This window comes from Leucopleurus acutus (genome assembly GCF_964270905.1).
Source record: "Leucopleurus acutus genome assembly, chromosome: 9".
Classification (NCBI taxonomy): Eukaryota; Metazoa; Chordata; class Mammalia; order Artiodactyla; family Delphinidae; genus Leucopleurus; species Leucopleurus acutus.
Genome location: NC_139144.1, coordinates 95,206,871 through 95,229,512, shown reverse-complemented (window position 1 = coordinate 95,229,512; position 22,642 = coordinate 95,206,871). Strand labels below are relative to the sequence as shown.

Below are 22,642 nucleotides of genomic sequence, written 5' to 3'. Positions count from 1 at the left end.
AAAGAATTTGGCCACCTACTCTTCTAACACCAAGAGGAGGGAATATAAATGGGAGCATTATCCAAGCGGAAAAAAAAGAATGTTTGGCAGGTCCCAGAGAATTCTGGTTAGTCATTAATTCAATTCTGTTCTCGTTAAGTGTCAAAAAAAAAAAAAAAAAAGAAGCCAGCTAAGCAACAATTTCAGAAGATTAAGACAATAGAAAGTGCTAAAGTTGTCACTGTCACACTCACCAAATGGCAAGGAGGCTGTTCTTCTATAGATGGAAGCTATTCAGAAAAGGTCAGATTGTCACCCCTATAGGAAACGCCCCCCCCCCCCCGACATATACACACACACACTCCCAATGGTCTAATAAACATTGAACATTTTGCCATTAGGAAAAAATGGAGTGATTTGTATATGAAGGAAAGTTTTATAAGAGAACTAAATGGAGTGAGAGACTAAAGTGGATTTGAAAGTTATTCTTAGAAAGTTTGCTTTCAGAGCTCTGCATTTTATGTGTCCTACTGCATTTGCTCTTAACATATCTGTTAAAGCTACAGTGACTCTAGAATTCTTTTAACGGGGGCTGAGGGATGGGAGAAGTTATCCCTCCCTTTGAGAGAGAAACTGAAATGTATGTAGTAGTTCCTTTTAGTGCCGTCCAAAGATCTGAAATAACCTTCTTGGTCTAGGGGCATTTAATTTTTATGTTTAATTTGATTCTTAAAATTATATTTTATGTGATTAATATAAAGGATTGTTTTTAAGATTTACTGATTTATCAGATGTACTGTTTTTTATTAATTTACCAAATTTACCATTAAGTTCTGAAAATTTTTGATAAATGTAAGCTATAAATGTTTTGCCAGTTGATTAGAAATGGTCAAAACCTGAAGATATCACTGACATTTTAGTAAAAGAGAGTATAGAGGGTGAGTGTGGAAGTGAAGAGCAGAAGCTGGAGAGAGGAACCGTGGGTCTTTGAGGATCATTAGCCAAGTTTTGCTGAAGTGTCCTTAATTAATTGGAATGTCCCTGTCTTCTCTTTCTTCCCTAAGTTTTATGGGAATCACCCTTATATATGTATCTTAGATATTCATACGTTAGTTCATGATGTATGCTGGTTTAGGTTTTCCAGGATATATCCAACAATTTTTTCTCAATAATTCTTTTGGTGTAACCATCACTTTTTAAGCATAAGGAATGTGGCCATAGTCAAGGTATGACGAGACAAACCACGAGTTTCTAGAAGTGTCAAGTTGGCTTCTGTGGTCTTGAGTTTCTGTTCTGGTCGGAGTAGTACCAAAATCAGGGAAGTGTGCTTTGGAATTGTTTCACTGAATGTAGAGATACCTTCTCACTTACCTCCAGTGACCCTTTTCTTTGCTCCATTTTAGCAACCTGCTGTTATTACACTTGTACCTTATCACTGTCATAGACTGCAGTACTTCAGGAACTTTAAATTCTGAACATCCCACTCTTTGAGCATCATCTCTGCCTCTTACAGATCGGTTGTTCAAGGCCTTCCACTGAGTCAGTGCTGAGAACATATTGAGACCCCCTAAGACCATCTCACCATCTTTCACTACCTTTTTCTGTATTCATGCCCCTTTTGTCCAGTTTCGCTTTCATGGTTCATCATTATATTATCTCCCTGGTAAATATCCTCAACTCCCTTTCTAGTCTTTGCCTGCAAAACCCCAACTCTTGATGGACCCAAGCTCCTCCTCTGGGCCTGCGCCACATGGTTGAACATTGCTAAGAAAACGAAAACAATCACACAGCTGTGCAGAGATGGTTTCACTTGGAATTCATTATCACAGACCTCAGGTGGAGTCTCAGTGCTACCTAGCAGCATTATTGTTTCTTGGTCTTCATTCCTCAGATCAACTATTTTGTATTTCCTTCCCTCACACTGCTCTACCACTTTCCAGATTCGGCTGATTATCTCGCACTAAACTAAGCTGAGAAAACAGAAGCCTTCAGATTGTAGTGGTGACATCCAATTCATCTATTTTTCTTTTGTCCCTCGTGCTTTTGGTGCTGGATCTAAGAAACCATTTTCTGATTCAAGGCCATGAAGATTTACTCCTATGCTTTATTTGAGGAGTTTTATAATTTTAGGTCTTACATTTACATATATGATCCATTTGAGTTAATTTTTATATATGGTGTGTGGCGGGGGTCCAACTGCATTCTTTTGCATGTATTTGTCTCAGTACCGTTTGTTGAAAAGACTATTCCCTGTTGGATGATCTTGGCACCCCTTGTTGAAAACTAGTTGATCGTAAATGGTAAGGGTTTATTTCTGGACTCTCAATTCTGTTCCATTGATCTGTATGTCAGTACCATACTGTCTTGATTACTGTAGCTTTGTAAGTAAGTTTTGAAATTGGGAAGTGTGAATACACTATCCAATGATTCTTAACCTTTTCTTTGGGTTACAGAAACCCTTTTGGATGTCTTATAAAAAACCGTGGACCCAGTAGGTTGTACATAAATAAGTAAAAAATTTTGCATAAGGTTTATTTTATTGGATTGGAAATTGATAGTTTTTCAGTTAAAAAAACTTTCTAAACAGTTAGCATATTCACCTTTGCTTTCTGTGAAAATAAATGAAGTATATCTAAATTGGACAGATAAAACCAAAGAAATTTCCGTTCTATAGAAGTAAATTGCAAGTACTTGATTCAGTTACACAGATTGAATATTCAAATGGAAATATGTTATTTTTGACAACTGGTTTTGACTTTTTTTTTTTTTTTTTTGGGTCTTGATGGCATCAAACTCTACTCAGACTCCCAAAGACTTTATGGAAGCAATTGTACTGGAGTCCTCAAATGAGAACAGGTTTATTTTGGGGTATCCACAGATCTTTAAGATACATTGTTTTTGATATTTTGCTTCAGTTGTTAGATTAATTCAAGGTTTTTGTTTGCTTAACTTTTTAAATTATTGTAGATAGAATTTTATCCTTAAAAGTATTTTAATTGTGAAAGAACACAGAAAAGTATCTAAAACATAAATATATAACTTAATGAATGATTATAAAACATATACCCTTGTAATAACAACCACCCAGGATCCAGACACCTCCCCGCAATCCTTTCCAGATCACAACTCCCTAGAGGAATCTGTGATCCTACTGTTATGATCTATCTCTGCTTTTCTTTATAGTTTAATCCCTAAACACTGTACTTCAGCTTTGCCTGGTTTTAAACTTTATGAATAAATAGAATACATTGTATATATTCTTGTCTTTTTTTTAACATAATATTGACATTCATATAATTCATTCAATTATTGCATGGGTCTATAGTTCTTTCATTTTTATTATGCAGAATTCCATTGTGAGAATATACTGTAGTTTATACATTTTACTGTTAATGGACTATTAGAAATAATGATTCTGTAACCTTTCCTGTATAGTGTCCTTGTGCACACGTGCATGAGTTTCTCTGAGGTACATGTACCTAAAAGAGGAATCGCTTGGTCATAGAATATAGGATTCTTCAGTTCTTTTACAAAATTGTTTTCCATAATGGCTGTGCCAAATTTACTCCAGCCAGTGGTATATGAGTTTCCATTGCTCCATATCATCTTCAACATTTGGTATCAGTAGACTTTTTAGTTTTAGTCAATATGGTGAGCATATTGTGGTTTTAGTTTGCATTCCTCCAGTTATTTATGAGGTTACATATACTTTCATGTGTGTATCAGTCACTTGTATTTCCTTTTGTTGTGTGCCTAGTTACATCTTTTGTTCATTTTTTTTTTTACTGGGTTCTTTCTTTCCTTCTTTCTTTCCTCCTTTCCTTTCCCTCCTCTCCCCTCCTCTCCCCTCCCCTCCCCTCCCCTCCCCTCTTCTCCCCTCCCCTCCCCTCCCCTCTTCTCCCCTCCCCTCCCCTCTTCTCCCCTCCCCTTTCCTATTGATTTGTAGGAGTTTATTATACTGTGGGTATAATTCCTTTGGTGGTTATCTCTATTGCAAAGTCTTCTCCCACTCTGGCTTATCCTTTCATTCTTTATAGTTTAATGAACTATATATTTTAGTATAATTAAAGTTACCAGTTTTTCCCCTTATGGATAGTACATTTTATGTTTTGATTAAGACAACACTTCCTGCCACAAAGTCATAAAGATATTTTGATTTTATGTTATACAGCCTTTGTAGTTTTCCTCTCACGTGTGTTTTCATGCGTGTTTCTAATCTATTTTGGAATAAATTTTTATGTTGTGAGATAGGTGTCTAATTTCATTTTTTCCCCATACAGATATATAAATGGTGTCTCAGAACCTCATACAGAAAAGTCTGTCCTTGTTGCATAAGTGTCCACATATGCCCGGGTCTGTTTGGGGGCTCTTGTATCAGTTTTGTATTACCTTCTTTCCTACAACTTTAAAATATCTCTTGATACCTGGTAGAGAGTTTGCTTTTTTCTTTCCCCCCGCCCCCCCCAAGAATGCCTTATGTATCCTTGGCTCTTTATGTTTCCGTATCAGTTTTACAATCAGCCTGTCAAGTTCTACAGATTTTGACTGGGATTAGATTGAATCTATAAATCAATTTGAGGAGAATTAATATCTTTACATATTACACTTCAAATCCATGATCATGATGTATATCTCCATTTATTTAGGTCTTCTTTAAAGTCTCTTAATAATGTGTTATAATTCTCCTTAAAGGGGTCTTTGCATAGTTTTTGTTAAATTCCAGCATACTTGACATTTTTTCTGCAGTTGTGCATGGTGTTTTATTTCATTTTTTAGCTTTATAATGTTGGTATATGGCTGTACAATTACTTTTTATGTGCTGGTATTGTATCTTGCCACCTTTGTTTTTATTGATTTTTGTAATTTATCCACAGATTCATTTTCTACATGTGTAACCACAGCATTTGCAGTAGCAGCTGTGCTTTTTCTTTTCCAATCTCTATACCTTTTAATTCTTTCTCTTATTTTACTACACCAGGATAAGTTTCATTAGAAGTGGTAGCATCAGGCATTCTTGTCTTGCTCTTATCTCAGAGACAGCTCTCATGTTATTTGCATAGGAGTTTTATAAGTACCCTTTACCACATTTTGGAAGTATCCTTGTAGTCTTAATTTTCTAAGGGGTTTTGTTTGCTTTTTAATCATAAATAAATGTTGAATTTTATCAAATACTTGTCCTGCTTCTTTTTAAATGGTCATATGGTTTTTTATTTTAATCTGTTAATGTAGCAAATTTCACAGATTAAATTTTTTAGTGTTAAAACCACCTTGCATTCCAGAGATAGACCAAACTTGCTATTTGCATCTTTGCTCATAAATGAGAGTGACTTATAATTTTCCTTTCTTGTATCATCCTTTCCAAGTTTTAGTATCAAGGTCATGCTATCATAAAATGAGTTAGAAAGTAAGTCTTTTTTTCCTACTTGCTGGTGCAAATTTTATATAATATTGGAATTATTTATTCCTTTAATATTTGCTAGAACTTGCTTGTGAGGCCATCTGGGCCTGGGATTTTTTTTTTTTTTTGGAGGGGGGGATAATTTTTAATATAAGTAACAATTTTAGGACTATTCAAATATTTTTTTTCTTTGTGACCCAGGTTTGCCTGACTTATCTATATTTTTTAATCTTTTAGCATAAAATTGTTCATAATACCCTCTTTTGCATTTAGCATGTATAGAATCTATAGTTTTCTCTCTCTTCATTCCTACCATTGTTTACTTATGTTTTATCTCATTTTTCTTGAGCTTGCTAGAGGTTTACAAGTCTTTTCAAGGAATCAATTTTTGGCTTCAGTGCTCTATTGTATGTTTGTTTTCCGTGTCATCAGTTCTGTTCTTTTGGTTTTCCTTCTGTCTGTATTTTTAAGGTTTATTTTGCTATTCTTTCTGTAACTTTTTTGAGGTAGATGTTTATTAATTCATTAATTTTAGCCTTTATTATGATTTATCTTTTGACTCGGGTTATTTAGAATATTATTTCTTAATTTCTAAACACATGAAGATTTTCTAGTTAACTTTTTGTCATTGCTTTCTATCTTGAACTGTGGCCAGAGAATTTCTGATTTCAGACCTTCAAATTTGATTGTGGCCCAGTGTATGATCACTTGTTATGAGTGGTCCATGTGTGCTTCAGAAGAAATGTGTATTCTATGGATGTTGGGTGTAGGATTCTATAAATGTTCATTAGGCCATATTTTTTTAATCCTGCAGTTCAAATCTTGTATATTTCATAGATTTTTGTTTTACCTGTTTATTCTATCAGATACTGAGAGAATTGTCAAAATCTCCACTACTGTTTTGTCCTCCTGGTGAATTGAAATTTTTGTCATTATGAAGTGAACATGTTTATCCCATATTTTTTGCTTTAGATTCTGTGTTGCTTAATATAGCTGTACTTTCTTTTGATCACTATTTTTGTGGTATTTATTTGCCCATCCTATTACTTTCAGTCTAATGTATCCTTGTTTTATGTCTCTTATAACCAGCAAATTGTATTGTTTAAGTCCAGCCATATAATCTGTCTTTTAACTTAAGCATTTAGTCCATTTGCATACAATATAATTACTGATATATTTGAATTTATACCTTATTTTAGTCTTTTTGGTTTTTTTTCTCTTTTTCCTCCCCTCCTCTTTTTATTCACCCTCTGCCCCCAACTAGTTTGGGAGCTATGCTCTCTGTTTCTGTTCTTTTAGTTGTCTCCCAAGAAATTATAATAGGGGTCCTCAACTCATTATTATTGAAGTCTAACAGTAATCATTACCTTCTCTTTCCTTCTCGTATAAGTGCCTCGGGACCCTGTAACTCCATTTGTCCTCTCCTGACTCAAATGCTGCTATTGTCATGTGTTTTAGCTCTTTGTATATATATTTAAACCTCACATGACATTATTTGTTTTATGTAGTCAGTGTTTGTATAAGTTTACCCACATATTTATTACTCTACTTTTCTTAGCTTTTCCGTTTTTTCTTGCATCCCAGACCTCTCTGTGATCATCTTCCTTCTGCCAGAAGTACATCTGTTGGCATTTTCTTTACTGTTGATTGGCTGGAGGTGAACTCTCAGTTTTTGGTTGTACAATTACTTACCCCCCCCTCCCCGAAACACATTTTAACTGAATGTTGAACGCTTGGTTAATATTTTAGGTTAGCAGATATTTTCTTTAAGCACATGTAAGCTATTCTAATGTGTTCCAGTTTCCATTATTGCTTTGAGAAGTCTCTCATCCTTGCAAGTAATCTGTGCTTTTTTCTTCTTATGGCTTTGAAATTTTCTGACTTTGTTTTTCTGCAGTTTTACTATGATGTGATTAGATGTAGACTTTTTATTCATCCTGCTTGGGATATGTTGGGTTTCTTAAATCTGGAGATCAGTGTCTTTCATTATTTCTGCAAATTTTTAACTGTTAGCTCATAATATTGCTTCTACCCCTATTCTCTCTTTACCTTCTGAGGCTGTGGTTAAATGTATGTTATACATGTTTTCATTTTATCCTTCGTGGTTCTTACAGTCTTGTTTGTATTTCCCACCATCTTATTCTCTCTGCTACATTCTGAATGATAAGCCTGTCATCCATTTCACTAATTTTCTCTTCCACTGTTACACCTGTCAACTGATGCCCCAAAATTCTGTGTTAGGTCTGCTTTGGTTCTTTTTCAGGTCCTAGTTGTGGTTGTGTTTTTGTTCTGAAACTTTTTGGGAGTCCAAACATGTATAAATTTTTACCCTAATAAGTTATTTGGGAAGTGAGCAAAGCTGCTGTGGTCTTTCGTTGGTGAACTACTCCTGTTTTCAAGATGTCACTATGTAGTTTTATCAGTTCTTAGGTGGTCCCCTTAAACTTTATTTTTATTTAAGTGCTGCTGCTGTATACTCCATGATATGGAGTATTCCAGATACAGTGCCTCAAACTAATTTAACTGGTTAATTAGGGATATGAGACCTAAAGCAGAACTGTTAAGACTCAGTGCTCTCACCATGTCAGTGATGTTACCCAAATTTACTAATCACCTCTGCTGATGACAGTCATATTTTAAAGTTAAGTGGTGTTTTAGTCTGCTCAGGGAGGAGAGAAGGAGAGGAAGAGAGAAGAGAGGAGAGAGAGAGGGTATGTGAGCTCTGTGGTGTCTCTTCATATAGGGACACTAATCCTATTGGATTAAGGCTCCAATCCTTATGACCTCATTTAACCTTAATTACTTCCTTCTTAGAGGCCCTATCTACAAATACAGTCACACAGGAGTGTACAGCTTCAGCATGTGAATTTTGGAGGGACACAAACATTTAGTCCATAACAGGTAGTATTTACATAATGGTTTGAGGGTTTTATGGTTTATAATTATGTTACTTCTGCTGTCTCTACTGCTGCTAGTAGTGAATCACTTCCCACATATTCAACCCCACAATTATTCAGCAAGCCTGTAAGGAAGAGAATTAAATTTATTCTTGCATGTGTTTCTGTACTTTACAAAGTTTATTGGTGAGGTTGTACATTTCTCAGCTAAATTCTAACCAATCTGTTATAGTTAAGTGAAAATCTTCACCTTATTTACACATTGGCTTTATTTTTCTTTATCTTAGCTGTGTTGGAGTAGAAGAACATCATGCTGTTGACATTGACCTATATCACTGTCCCAACTGTGCAGTTCTACATGGTTCCTCCTTGAGTAAGTACTAGAAGCTTAAATAAAAATTGAACTTTAGAACTTAATATGTACATGACAATACTTTAATGATACTCTGACTAGTTATATTATACCCACCAAGAACTATAAGGAAGGTTTTTCTGAAGATGTTGAGAATACAGTTTTTGTTTGAATTATTAAATAACTTATTTAACAAGTCAAAACATTAAGTGAAAAAAATACTATCCTTCTTAATTGCCAGTGCAAAGCCCCCAAACTCAAATACATATTTTCAAAGCTTTCAATTTGCGAAGTGCAATAAAGTAAAATTTTTCTGATTCTGGCTATTTTTATCTCTATAACTTACAAAAAAAAAGAATGGTAACTAGACTTATCGTAGTGATCATTCTGAAGTGTATAGAAATATTGAATCAGTATGTTGTGTGCTAGGAACTAACACAGTGTTGTTGGTCATTTATGTTTCAAAGACAAATAAACAGACTCATAGAAAAAGAGGTCAGATTTATGGTTACCAGAAGCAGGGATGGGGGAGAGGATTTGATGAAGGTGGTCAAAAGGTACAAACTTCCAGTTATAAGATAAATAAGTACTAGGGATGTACAACATGTTAAATATGATTAACACTGCTGTATGTTCTTTATGAAAGTTGTTAAGAAAGTGGCTCCTAAGAGTTCTCATCACAGGAAAAATTTTTTTTTCCTATTTCACTTATTGTATCTACACGAGATGATGGATGTTCACTAAACTTACTGTGGTCATCATTTCATGATGTGTGTCAGTCAGATCATTATGCTGTATAACTTAAACTTATTCAGGGCTGTATGTCAATTATATCTCAATAAAACTGGAAGAAGAAGAAAAAATCTTCCAGTACTATTTGCGACAGTGAACAGTATAGGATAAGACTTTAATGCACACACGTGCATTATGCTTTTAGGAGAAAATTAGGGCACCGATATGCTAAAGTACTACTCCTGTTGTCCGAATTAGGTCATGCTGTTGCGTATGGCCTAGAGTCCTGCCCAGCTATCCTCTGTGATGGAAGCAACTTCCCCACAGTCCCCGTCCCACGGAAGGCAGAGGCCAGACCAAATCTTTGCCTGCACTCTTCTTGAGGCGTGAGGGCATGGGCAGGGAAGCTCACGTGTCCTCTGGAGTACACCAACAACACATACAAAACGATATTATTGTTAGCCTTTTACAGATGCTTTAGAGGAATAGATGGGAATATTAATTGTTGTACAAATATGAGAGTAGAGAAGAGATTTTAAAGCCTTTGGATTGTAACTATTTCTTTTCTTAAAAATTTAGACTGCATGCTAGCTTTTTTGTGTTCATAAAATTAAAGAGAAAAACTGTAGACTTAGTCATTTTAGAACTGAGCTTTTCCCGAACATACCTTGATACACGCTTGGGTCAGATGTAGGTAGCCTATACAACCTCTTTATTTTGAATGCAGCCTTTTTCCTAATACTTTTTTGAAATAGAGATTTTGTTCCGAGGTTATGGGCAAGTGATCTTTTCAAAAGAGACTTAGGAGCAGCTGACTGCTTATCTGTTTTGTTAGAAATAGTAATAATTTATCAGTTTCTTTCTAAGAGATCTAACAAATTAAGCTATATGAATGTATTAAAATATTTTTTTGTAAAATACAGATTATCCTTTTTGCTAGTTACGCAGTATAAAATTTGAGGTTAGTAAATTGGTAGAATTGTTACACGTGTAATTGACTAATTTGTTAATATAAATGTTTTTAAAGGTTCTTATTTTGTGTAGCACTGAAGTATGTAGTATATAACTTGAAGTAATTATTGACCAAGTGTAATTCTTTGAGGAAATAAATAATACTGGGTTGTTATGTCAAGAAGGGAAACAATTTAGAATTTAAGTAAATAACTCCAAAATGAAATAATTTGAATTTAATTTCCATGAAATGTTAAAGGGGTTGCTATGAATCAGAATAATGTAGTGTTTAAAACACTGTTGCAGGGACTTCCCTGGCGGTCCAGTGGTTAAGACTTCACCTTCCAATGCAGGGGGTGTGGGTTCGATCCCTGGTTGGGGAGCTAAGATCCCACATGCCTCACAACCAAAAAACCAAAGCATAAAACAGAAGCAATATTGTAACAAATTCAATAAAAACTTTAAAAGTGGTCCACTTAAAAAAAAAAAAAAACTTAAAAAAAAGAAAACACTACTAAATGTAATGCACTCTATTTTCTTTTTTCCTATATGATTTAATTTTTTTAAAAGCTTGTCATGCTCACCAAATTGATTTCACAACCCATAATGGATCATGACCTGCACCTTGAATAACAACACTTCAGAGGGAAGCTTGACTGTTACTTGCCCTTACATATGCTTCTCTTCCTTGAATAACATAAGATCAGGCATTGGCTGTCTTCTGGGCAAAAGTCCAACTCTAAGTACCCTTTAGGAAAATGCCCAAGATCCAGGAATCTGTCTTATCTTGATTTAAGGCTCCACTGCTCCTCCCCCTCCCCCTCGCCCCTAATTTGGGTCGTACCTGTTGGTCTTAAGCCTCTTCTGCTTGCCACCAACGATTTCCTGTTTCTTTGAGAGCTCCCCAGGAATCCTTACTACAGATACCATTGAGACAGTATAATATCCATAAATATGGTGAATTTAGACTTTACCTTCTTAATGGGAATTAAGAACTCTGTTCGAGGTCCAGTGTCAAAAAAACCAGCCTGATACTTAAACACATATTCTCAGTGCTCCTCAGGCACATGCACTCTAAACTCAAAATTCTCTCTCCATTCCGTATGACCACTATTAAAATGTTCTTTCACTGGCCTCCTTCCTTTAAGAAATTCAGTCAGCTCTTGCAGCGACTGATTTTATGTGTTAAGGATGTTGGCCCAACAGGACAGTGTAGCCTTCTGTTAAAATCCTGCAAGTCAGCACATTTAAAAGAAAAGAGAAGTAATTGGTATTGGTTGCCCCAGGCACTATGCTAAGAAAAACTAGACCTATGTTATCTCCTTTGATATTTGTAACACCTTGATGTGAGAAAAATTATCTTACTAGGTCTCTCATGTAGCTATTTGGCAGAGCTGGAGTTTGAACCCATAGCTGTCCAATCCCAAATCTGTTTGAATTCTAATCTATTCCGCCAAAATGAAAATTAAAACAGTGTAACATCATTGTTTATTTTCAAGTAGGCAGTCTGTTCTTTCTCCCTCCTTTCCCCCCTCCCTCCCACTGTTGGCCTGGGGCTTTTCAAATAGGCTGCTCATACATATTGGGGAGAATGTGAGTGAGTTACCACTTTTCTGGAGGCAGGTTTGCAACATGTAGCAAGGAACAGATTTATGTATATAAATATTAATTTCATCTTTATTTAAAGATGCATCTACATTTACATCTTAAAATTCTAGGCTGCCTTTAAATTGTTTTTGCGTATTTAATAAGGAGAAAATGCCCATGATAAGAAAGGTAAGCAGGATAAACATTATGATCCCAGTTGAAAACAAAATGGGGTTATGTATCTATATATTTGTAGGGAAAAAAAAGCCTGGAATGAAATACCCTTGAATTTTAGAATTGATTTTAAGTGAGAAAAAAAAAATAGTAACACACAAAGGACACCTTAATGGTATTTTCTAGGAAGGTTGCTTAATGATTGTCAGTTTTTCCGTGACATTTTTAAAAAACGGGATTTACTCTCGGAAGAGTAATGGGGGTCTGACTTGGGGGTCTGACTGCCATAAATTACTTGAGAATCTTGTTTTAGACTCTTAGATATGAATAAGCCTGATTTCCACCCCTATTGATTTAGTGTGACTTCTTATCCATATGAGGATCCAGCATTATTTTATTATTATGATCTTTGTAAGGTGAAGGATTTGAAATAACTTAGACTCATAGAGTTGTGTCCTTCCCCCAAGGTTTTATTATGAAAATCTTCAAACATACAGGAAAAGTTGAAAGAATTTTACAGCGAGTACCTCTAAACCCACCATCTAGATTCCACTATTAACATTTTATATTACTTGCTTTATCTCATATCTGTCTGTGTAACGATCCCACTGTCTATCCACCTTATTTTTTGATTCATTCTAAGTAAGTTATAGACATCAGTACATTTCCCAGAATCATGGAGGTTTTAGGCTTAAAAGTGATTTTCAAACTTAAAAGAAAAAAAACAATAAAACTGAAATCTTACATTGATACCACACAGAAGACATGTAGGTGGTGCCCCTCTGGGGGAAAGAGGAATGAGGTCCAGAGCTCCTACCTCAACCTCTTCTCCATCTTCCCTTTTATTAAGGGTTCCTCAACACAGTCTGAAAAACTGTACTCATTCCCTTCATTTCCACATTGAGGAAACTGGACCCAGACACGTTAAAGAGATTTGCCCGAGGTTGCAGAGCAAGTTATGACTAAACTAGGAGTCAAAGCCAAGTGTCCTGATTTTGGTTGCTGTGCTTATTCAAGATTGTAGCCTCCAGGGCTTCCCTGGTGGCGCAGTGGTTAAGAATCCGCCTGCCAGTGCGGGGGACACGGGGGGTTCGAGTCCTGGTCCCGGAGGATCCCACATGCCGCGGAGCAACTAGGCCCATGCGCCACAACTACTGAGCCTGCGCTCTAGAGCCCTCAAGCCACAACTACTGAAGCCTGCGCGCCTAGAGCCCGTGCCCTGCAACAGGAGAAACCACCGCAATGAGAAGCCTGCACACCGCAACGAAGAGTGGCCCCCGCTCGCTGCAGCTAGAGGAAGCCCACACACAGCAACAAAGACCCAATGCAGCCAAAAATAAATAAATGAAAAATAAATTAAAAAAAAAAAAGACTGTAGCCTCTCAGAGCTGTAGAATCACGGGGCCTGAGTGTTAGATCTGACCAGAGGTTATTTATTCTGTCATCTTAATTGTCCTCCTTTCGCTATGACGCAGTCACCTGCTATTCTCTGTGTCAGTGTAACCATGCTTATTTTGGGAATAAATCTTGACATAACAGAGAAGGGAACTGTGCTGAAATAGATTCCTGATGTGGGATCAAAGGGCCTGTCCTGAGGGGATGATGTGGATGATCCATAAAAGTCGTGTCATGACCTAATGTTCTAGTGAAAATCATGATTTTAAATAATTGTGAGATTTTATATGTGTAAATGTGGATATTATAAAAGGCTCAATCTGCTAATTTGAATTTGTTGATTTAATTTTAAAATCATTTTTGAAATAAAAAGAATTTTTAAAACCCACAGTTAATTGCCTATAATTGCAGCATTAAATTTTACTTCTTCAGCCTTAGAAATGTATTAAAAAATGTGAGTATTATTGTACTCGACCATTGTTGTTTCTGATTATATAGACTATAATTGATTATAGAAAGTACGTAGTACCACCAGTTACAAAAATGCTTTCTTTTTTTAATCTTCTAAAAATCCAGTGAAAAAGAGGAGGAACTGGCACAGGCACGACTACACAGAAATTGATGATGGTTCCAAACCAGTGCAGGCTGGAACTAGAACTTTTGTGAAGGAATTACGTTCTCGAGTCTTCCCAAGGTAGGAAACCTGTTATGACCAAAGAACATTTAAGAATGTTACCCAATAAGGTGACATTATCTAAAGTAGCGTGTTCAAACTTCAGGTTGCAAGCCATTATTATTCTTAATCAGTTTTTTACTTTTTGAAAATAAAACAGAATAGAAAATATTGGTACATTGCAAGTAATAGGAGTAAATAAGCATAGTTTCATGGAAACTTTGTTACGTGCATGTGTACTGGATTACTGGGTAAAAATGTATTTAACTGTAGGTCTCAGTCCAAAAAGTTTGAAAGACACTGATCTAAGGCACTTATTCCCGTGCTTCGTTCCTTATGTTGTGCAGCTGCTGCTTCTCTTTCTCCTTCACCTCTCTTACACCTGTTTTCATACTCTGCTTTTTTTCTTATGTTATTTTCCTATCTGCCTCCACCCTACGTCTGCCAGAAGTCCCCACAACCATTGCTTAGCCTCTGGTGGCAACAGGACTAGGCTTTTTTATTTTTTTTTACAGATAATGGAAAGTATTTGAGTAATCTGTGGCTCAAAGAACAAATGTCAAAAGCATTATACAGCATTTAACCATGCTAATTTAGATCATTTCCTACTCCCTGCCTGACATCTATTTAAAGTGATAATGCTTAATAGGCTTTTTACACGAGATCATATCCAGGCTTGTTAAAAAGGGGAAGCACAATTTAAATTTCAATCACAATATCACCTGCAGCCTATTATGGAATTATTTCAGATCATGTAACTATAAAACCCTTCCTATTTTGTCATAGTCTTTAGGATACCTGGCCGTTCCCCTCCCTTAAACAGAAACATAAATGATAAGCAGCTACTGTTGGCTCCCCCACGTACTGGGAGAAAAAAAAAAAAAAATGAAACACAGTGATCGCCACGTGATTTTTGTGATATTAAAGGCCTTATTCTCAGATATTCTCCTTTATGAGTTTCAAAGTCATTGGAGAAATGTCTGTTTACTTTCATTGATTGATTTGGAGCCCAGGGCCAGAGTTTTCAGCCAGGCTCTATGGGCTGGCTTCAGAGAGGCTTGTGAGTTTCCTAAAATTGTGTAAACAGTTGACATGTTGACATGTGAATGTGAATTTTTCAGGGAGAGGAGCCTTAGCTTTCGTTTTTTAAAATAGGTTTGTAACCCAAAAGTGTAGGGTTAAAAGTCCTGGCCCAGTGATTCCCGTGGCTTCTCGGCCGAAGTATTAAACACAGATGTGAGCAGGTTCCAGAGGCGGTCACAAGTGTCCACACTGTACTCACCACTAGTTAAAGGTCTTTGGTTTTATTTAATGTAACTCCATAAACCTCCACATCATTTAAAACCGTGGCAGGGTGACAATAATTAACTAAATTATACATACTTAATGTGATAAATATAGAAGTGTATAAAATAAAGTGAACTCCAACTATCTACCCCGACCCCCCCACTTAAAGACAAAGTCTTTTGAGACCCTTTTTTACATAAATGATAACTTTTAAAACATTTATGTGTATAGGTGTATGGATGTATATATACATCTAATTTTAAAAAATAAAATGGGGTTACATTATGCATATGTTGTGCAACTTGCTTTTTTTACTGTTATGTTTAATAGGTATCTTTCTGTATGTATACACAAATTTACCTCACTCCTTAACTGCTGTGTAGTATGCAATTGTGTGTGTGTGTGTTGTGTGTATGTATATATATCCCGTAATTTACTTAACCGTGTATGTTTAGTTTGTGTCCAATTTTTTCCTCTTGTAAGTAATGATGTGCCTGTATTTTTAAGCACTTGTATCTACATATTTTTGATCAATGGGGGGAGGTAAAGCACCAGACATTTAAGATGGAGGAGTACAAGTGATTTAAGATTCTCCCTTAGGTTGGAGTTTAAGGAATTGTTAAATTCTCAGAGGTTGGGGAAGAAGGAACACTTGTGGATGCTTATGGGGAAAATAAAAGGCAGTACAGAACTCAGTGAGTCAGGTGAAGGAGCTCTGAGCCCTCCACTTACAAGACTATCCAAGAAAAGTCTGTCTTGATTTTTTTAGGCCTTAAACTGACCTTCTGTTATTGAGAAGGTGGGAAGATCTGAGCTCAGTAATTCAGAGACCCAGTTTCTCCTGTCTTCTCCTTGACACCTAGGCTACAGATGACATCAAGACTGTTAAGATCTGACTGTATAAATGGAAACTGTTGTGTTTAACCTATGATGCAAGTGTTGCACTTAACTTTGAATGTATAGCAGCTGCATTCTGTGAGCAGTTGGAAGATAAAATCTAGAATATCCCCATTTAAAGAGATCTTTGATTTGTGGTTAGATAGGGGATAGTGAAAAGGGACAAACCACACTTAAGTGTAATGCCTAGAATGTGTTAATCATCAAAGAGGGCAGCTGGAGGTTCAGCAACCCTTTTTAGTGGCTTAAGGTGACTGCGTGTTAAAATTTATTAAATACTGGTGATAGCAGATCTTTGAAACCAGGAGTTCTCAGTTGGGGCATTTGGACATTGTCTCAAAGAGTAGGGACCACAGACGCTAGTCATCCCCCAGTGTGCAGGACAACGTGAATTGTTCTGTGTCCGGTGAGACTTTGCAATGCCTAGCAAATATTTGTGTAGACTTTTATAGCCAGATAAAATCTGGTCTGTTTTTACTTATCCTAACCAGCTTTTATTCTACTGTACCCCCTCCCTTTTGTTCTTCTGGTTTTCTATGCAGCTTGTGTTGAGTGGCTTCTGATCTTGTTACTTTTAAATCCAACCGCTCGTTACAATCGATTGTAAGCATCCTATTATTCTGTTATATTTTCTAGTGTTGTTTACCTGAACATTTACATATTGAAATACGTATTTTGCTGGAAACTAATTTGTTTTTTCTCTTGTTATAGTTAAGGCATTTTATATAATACATATATATTTTTCCAATTATATGTAGATTGAAATAATTATCTATGACTTTTACTTTAGAATACTAAAAGGGGCTTTATAAAACATTTGTTATAAAAAGGAGAATTAGGTATGATAGGTTGAGAACCACTGATGTAAATAATAATATAGTATATGAATTAACCCATTACCAGATTATCTTTCTTAACTGAACTTATCAACAGAGATGACATGTTACTCTTATGCTTTCCTTAGTGCCGATGAAATCATTGTAAAGATGCATGGCAGCCAGCTGACACAAAGATACCTGGAGAAACATGGATTTGAAGTCCCTATTATGGTCCCCAAATTAGATGATCTAGGACTCAGGCTCCCTCCACCTACTTTTTCTGTTATGGACGTGGAACGTTATGTAGGTACGAACTTGATTCCTTTAATTACTTGGAAAACATGGTAAAAGTGAAATTGGTATTATCCTAAAAATACTAAAAGTTGAATGAAGAGATGTTACTTTAGTTCTGTTTCTGGGTCAGGAAAAGTGAAATTCAGTATTACCTATGTTGAAAACTATTTTTTTCTCAGCAGACTTACATTCAGAAAGACAGAAAACAACATTTTGCATATTTTTATTTACTCCGCCTCATCCTACTGCTTTTGTTGTTGTTGTTGTCATCAAATTTACTGATACGGGCTTCCCTGGTGGCGCAGTGGTTGAGAGTCCGCCTGCCGATGCAGGGGACACGGGTTCGCGCCCTGGTCCGGGAAGATCCCACATGCCGCAGAACGGCTGGGCCCGTGAGCCATGGCTGCTGAGCCTGCGCGTCCGGAGCCTGTGCTCCGCAACGAGAGAGGCCACAACAGTGAGAGGCCCGCGTAACGCAAAAAAAAAAAAATTTCCTGATACTCGCTTAGGAACAGTTATTATGGAGGGGTAGCTGCAGACTGAGGAAGAAGGCTTTGGGAAATCGGGGTGGTTCTAGGCCTCTGTAGCAGCATTCAGGTACAAGATCTCTGAATCCTGCTTTAGTGACCTCCTGCTGCCTAGAGAAAGGCTGTGAAAAAGAGGAGCTCACTTTCAAACCTGTTTTTATATTAATGACTTGGTGATACTGCCATTTAACGATGCCTAATTTTTTATATTGAGGCCCGGAAAGGTATAAGAAACAAGGTGGAAGACCCTTCACCTGTTGCAATATTGTTGACATTTTCAGTCACTTTTTTCATTTGCATCAGGGTATTTAAAGATAAAGCTGACTCTATGTAGGTCTCATTCCTTGTCAACAAAACAGAGATTATTTGAGGATTAGATCTCAAATCTATCTTGACTCAAACTGTCTATTCTTTAGAGTATGTTATCTCCTGAACATGAAGTATCTGAGAACTTGTCCCTTTATTGATCCATTGGTTGACATTGATAATTGTTTCACTGAGGAAGTCCAGTTAAATTGTCTGACTTCACATTCAGCTAGTTTTGAATTATTTGATAAATTAGAGGATGAGGCTGAGGTTTCACCTAAACCTGTTTACATGGATAGCACTGTAAAGTAAATGGCTAGTGTAATATAAGTGTAGGAAAAACGTTCATAGTACTTGATAGCTAACTTTTTAGTACTGCAGAATGCTTCAGTTAACAGAATTGTTTTGCCTCGTAAGTATAAAATAGTCTATTTAGCAATACTTTCTTAACTTATATAAAGTTACATTAAAGTAAGAAAATGTCACTTGTTTCCTATTTCAGATTAAGTATTGCCATATTTTGAATTTCACCTTATCCTACAGGACATTGTAAAACTAATTATGCTTTTTAGGGTGATGCAGTGTTGAGCAAGCAATACCTCATGATTTTATAGGAAAATTGTAAATTAATCCCAATTCAGAACGCATTTCACAGGCCCTAATATGAACTGGTTTTTGCTTCCTAACCACTCATTTTTTTCTTGAAGCAGAATATTAGAAGAGAAGACATTACCAGGCAAGCAGAAATTGTCCTGGTTAATTTGTTCACTAATTCCCCAATGACCGATTGGTTTCCCAAAATGATGGACTCAGAATCTTAGGTGTTAAAGAGGTGAAAGGGAAAAGTCAGTCCCCTTATTTTATGCATGAGGAATGCGGCACAGTTGTTACCTACCAATGTAATATGCATTTTTGTCGTGAGCTGCACAAGAAATCATTGGTGTGTAGAAAGCTTTGTAAACATATAACTTTTTACACTCTGTTAATTATGCAGCTCTGTCTTAATTGCTTTATTCTTTCTTTCAAAAGTCATCCCTTTGTTCAAAAGTTCCAGTTGGACTTAAAAAGTATAGGAAGAATCTTTGTCTAGGCTATATAGTTTTTATAGATGGCTTAATTATCATACAAGTAAATATAGTCTTTAAAATATTTTTGTGTAGGGCATCTATTGATGAAATTCTTAAGCGCAATAATGAGACTATAATTTTTCTCTGCAGGTGGTGACAAAGTGATAGATGTCATTGATGTGGCAAGGCAGGCAGACAGCAAAATGACACTTCACAATTATGTTAAATACTTCATGAATCCTAACAGACCAAAAGTGTTAAATGTGATCAGCCTTGAATTTTCAGATACAAAGTGAGTAGTTCTGGACGTTTTGGTTTAGCCTTCTGAGTGTTAGCTAAAATGTAGTTAAATGATGAATTTCTTTTAGTAAAAAACGTTAACTGTGACTTCTGAAGTGGTCCAGTGATATAGCTATGTTGTAAATTTTGCTTTGGTACCCTCAAACTTTAAGTATTGCTGTTAGCTGTGAGTTCCAGTTAATTTCTTGGTTTGGGTTGAAATGGGAGATGAAATTTTAAGAAGTTTTAATTTGCATGATGTGGGTGTGTGTGTATGTGTGTGTTTGTTTTTTTAAAGGATGTCTGAATTGGTGGAGGTTCCTGATATAGCCAGAAAACTTTCCTGGGTGGAAAATTATTGGCCTGATGATTCAGTCTTTCCCAAGCCATTTGTTCAGAAATACTGCTTAATGGGAGTTCAAGACAGCTACACAGATTTCCACATTGACTTTGGTGGGACTTCAGTTTGGTACCATGTCCTCTGGGTAAGCTTGGGGTATTTCTTTGTTCACTTAATCACAAAAACGTACAGTCTTATTTTTCCATGGGTATATTCATTTGCTATAAATGACGTTTGTAAAGAGGGAAGTGTTTTGTACTTTTTCAGTGGGAGCTATCATTTTAAATACTTAAAGAAGCATTATGATTTTCTTTTTTTAATCCCAAGTAATGGAGGAGCCATGAATTCTTTATTTATATAGATTCCCTTTTTTTGCCCCCATCTTATAAATTAATCTCTTTTAGTCTTTTGTTTCTCTTTGTTTCTTCTTCCCCCTAGTCAGTTACCAGTTAATCCCTGAATCTCATACCTGAGAAGGAGCAAAATTACAGTAATAATTGCTTCTGACCTTAAGGTGAGGCTAAAGACAGCTAGTTGGATAAGTCAGGAATGCCCATACAAATACGAATTCTCCTCAGGAGCTTATATTCACCTTGCTTTATCTAGAACTGTGCTATTCCGTACAGTAGCCACTCGGCACATGTGGCTACATTTAAATAATTAAATATAATTTAAAATTCAGTTCCGCATTTGCACTAACCCCATTTCAGGTGCTCAGTAGCCACATAGGGCTCATAACTGCTATATTGGGTAGCACAGATATAGAGCATTTCCATCGTCACAGAAGGTTCTTTCGGGCAGTGCTGATCTAGAGCCAAATCTTCGTCAGTATCACATGCCTGTGCATCAGCAATGCTCTGGCCTATGTTTGATGCTGTGCCCTTGAGCTCCTCTTCCTTTCCTCCGTGAGAAAGCAAAGGGTTAGTTCATTAAAGAAAGTTTATTCACAGATCTTTAAAAATAATTGTATTATTATATGTCTTAGGAGAAAGGGCAAAGTTTGCAGAGATGACTCTCTGTAACCTGGGGCCTATTAACATGTATTTACTTCTCTACCTTGAAAATGAGATCAGTAGGATGTTTGTGATGCTTTACCCTCCTCTCTTGTAACTATTTCTCCATCCCTGCTTTATTGACCCCTTGTCGTATTTGAGACGGGAGCCTTAGCTCCTTTGAAGATGCTTATTAAGGGCAATAGCTATTGATCAGGTATGTGAAATATGTCTTTTTGAGCCTTAAAAAAATCTGATAATTATCTAATTTAATTTAGAACATTGTATTGGGAAATTACATCAATATAGGCCATCCTAGAATGGCATTTCCTTTTTCAAAAATAGTGTGATTACTTCCTCCTAGGGCGAGAAGGTTTTTTATTTGATAAAGCCAACAGATGACAATTTGGCACTCTATGAATCTTGGAGTTCATCTGTGACCCAGAGTGAAGTGTTCTTTGGAGATAAGGTGGATAAATGCTACAAATGTGTGGTAAAGCAGGGACATACCTTATTTGTTCCTACAGGTAAGGTTTTAATCCCATCCCGCTCCCCATAGTGGATACTCATCACATGGAGTCAGCTTTTGATTGAAATCTCTGACTTTAATGTGTTTGGAAAGTAGTTTTGCATAGCCCGAGCGATGATTCTGATCTTGGACTTTTCACTTCTTTGTGCCTTAGAGGGCTTCTCTTGTAGTCAGGACTCGTTTTGGCATTGTGTTTTATGTCATTTGCCTTCACTTTTATTTTTATTTAGAAAAATTCATCTACCATAATCCTCACCCTTTTAAAGTGTACAATTCAATGGTTTTTAGTAGATTAACAGGGCTGTGCAACCCTACCCCTATCTAATTCCAGAACATTTCATCACTTCAGAAAGAAACCCCATGCCAATTAGCAGTCACTCCACATTTCCCCCCCTCTGAGCCCCTAGCAACCACTAGTGTGCTTTCAGTCTCTGCGGATCTGCCTGTTTGGGGCATTTCATATATAATACGTGGCCTTTTGTATCTAGCTTCTTCTAGTTAGCATCATGTTTACTAGGCTCATCCATGTTGTAGCCCTTGTCAGTGTTTCATTGCCTTTTATGGCCAAATAATATTCCATTGCATGGATGTACCACATTTCATTTATCCCTTCATCAGTTGATGGACATTTGGGTTGTTTCCACTTTTTGGCTCTTACAAATAGTGCTGCTTTGAACATTTGTGTGAAAGTTTTTGTGTGTAGGTTTGCTTTCATTTCCCTTGGTTATATATACCTAGTAGTGGAATTGCTGGGTCATATGGTTTAATGATGTTTAACTTTTTGAGGAACTGCCAAACTGTTTTCCTAGTGGCTGCACCATTTTACATTCCCACCAGCAATGTACAGGTGTTCCAATTTCTCTACATCCTCACCAACACTGTAGTTATCTTTTTTTATTTTTGTCATTCTAGTGGGTGTGAAGTACTTGTATCTCATTGTGGTTTTAATTTGCATTTCCTTAATGAGTAATGATGCTGAGCATTTCTCTTATTGGCCATTTGTATATCTTCTTTGGAGAAATCTCTATTTGAATGCTCTGCCCATTTTTATGTTGGGTTGTCTTTTTATTGTTGAGCTGTAAGCATTCTTTATATATTCTGTACACTAGGCCCTTATCAGATATATGATTTGCAATATTTTCTCCCATTCTGTGGGTTGTCTTTTCAT

General features: G+C 36.3%; 1 protein-coding gene across 1 annotated transcript in view; it reads left to right on the top strand.

Moving 5' to 3' along the window:
- KDM7A (lysine demethylase 7A) overlaps positions 1 to 22,642 on the top strand; it is an 80,043-nt gene that overhangs the window by 26,209 nt on the left and 31,192 nt on the right. The window contains exons 2-7 of the mRNA XM_082846983.1: positions 8,562 to 8,647; positions 14,042 to 14,159; positions 17,287 to 17,447; positions 19,485 to 19,626; positions 19,912 to 20,098; positions 21,310 to 21,472. Of these exons, the coding sequence (XP_082703109.1) occupies positions 8,562 to 8,647; positions 14,042 to 14,159; positions 17,287 to 17,447; positions 19,485 to 19,626; positions 19,912 to 20,098; positions 21,310 to 21,472 (857 nt within the window). The remainder of the gene's footprint in view (positions 1 to 8,561; positions 8,648 to 14,041; positions 14,160 to 17,286; positions 17,448 to 19,484; positions 19,627 to 19,911; positions 20,099 to 21,309; positions 21,473 to 22,642) is intronic.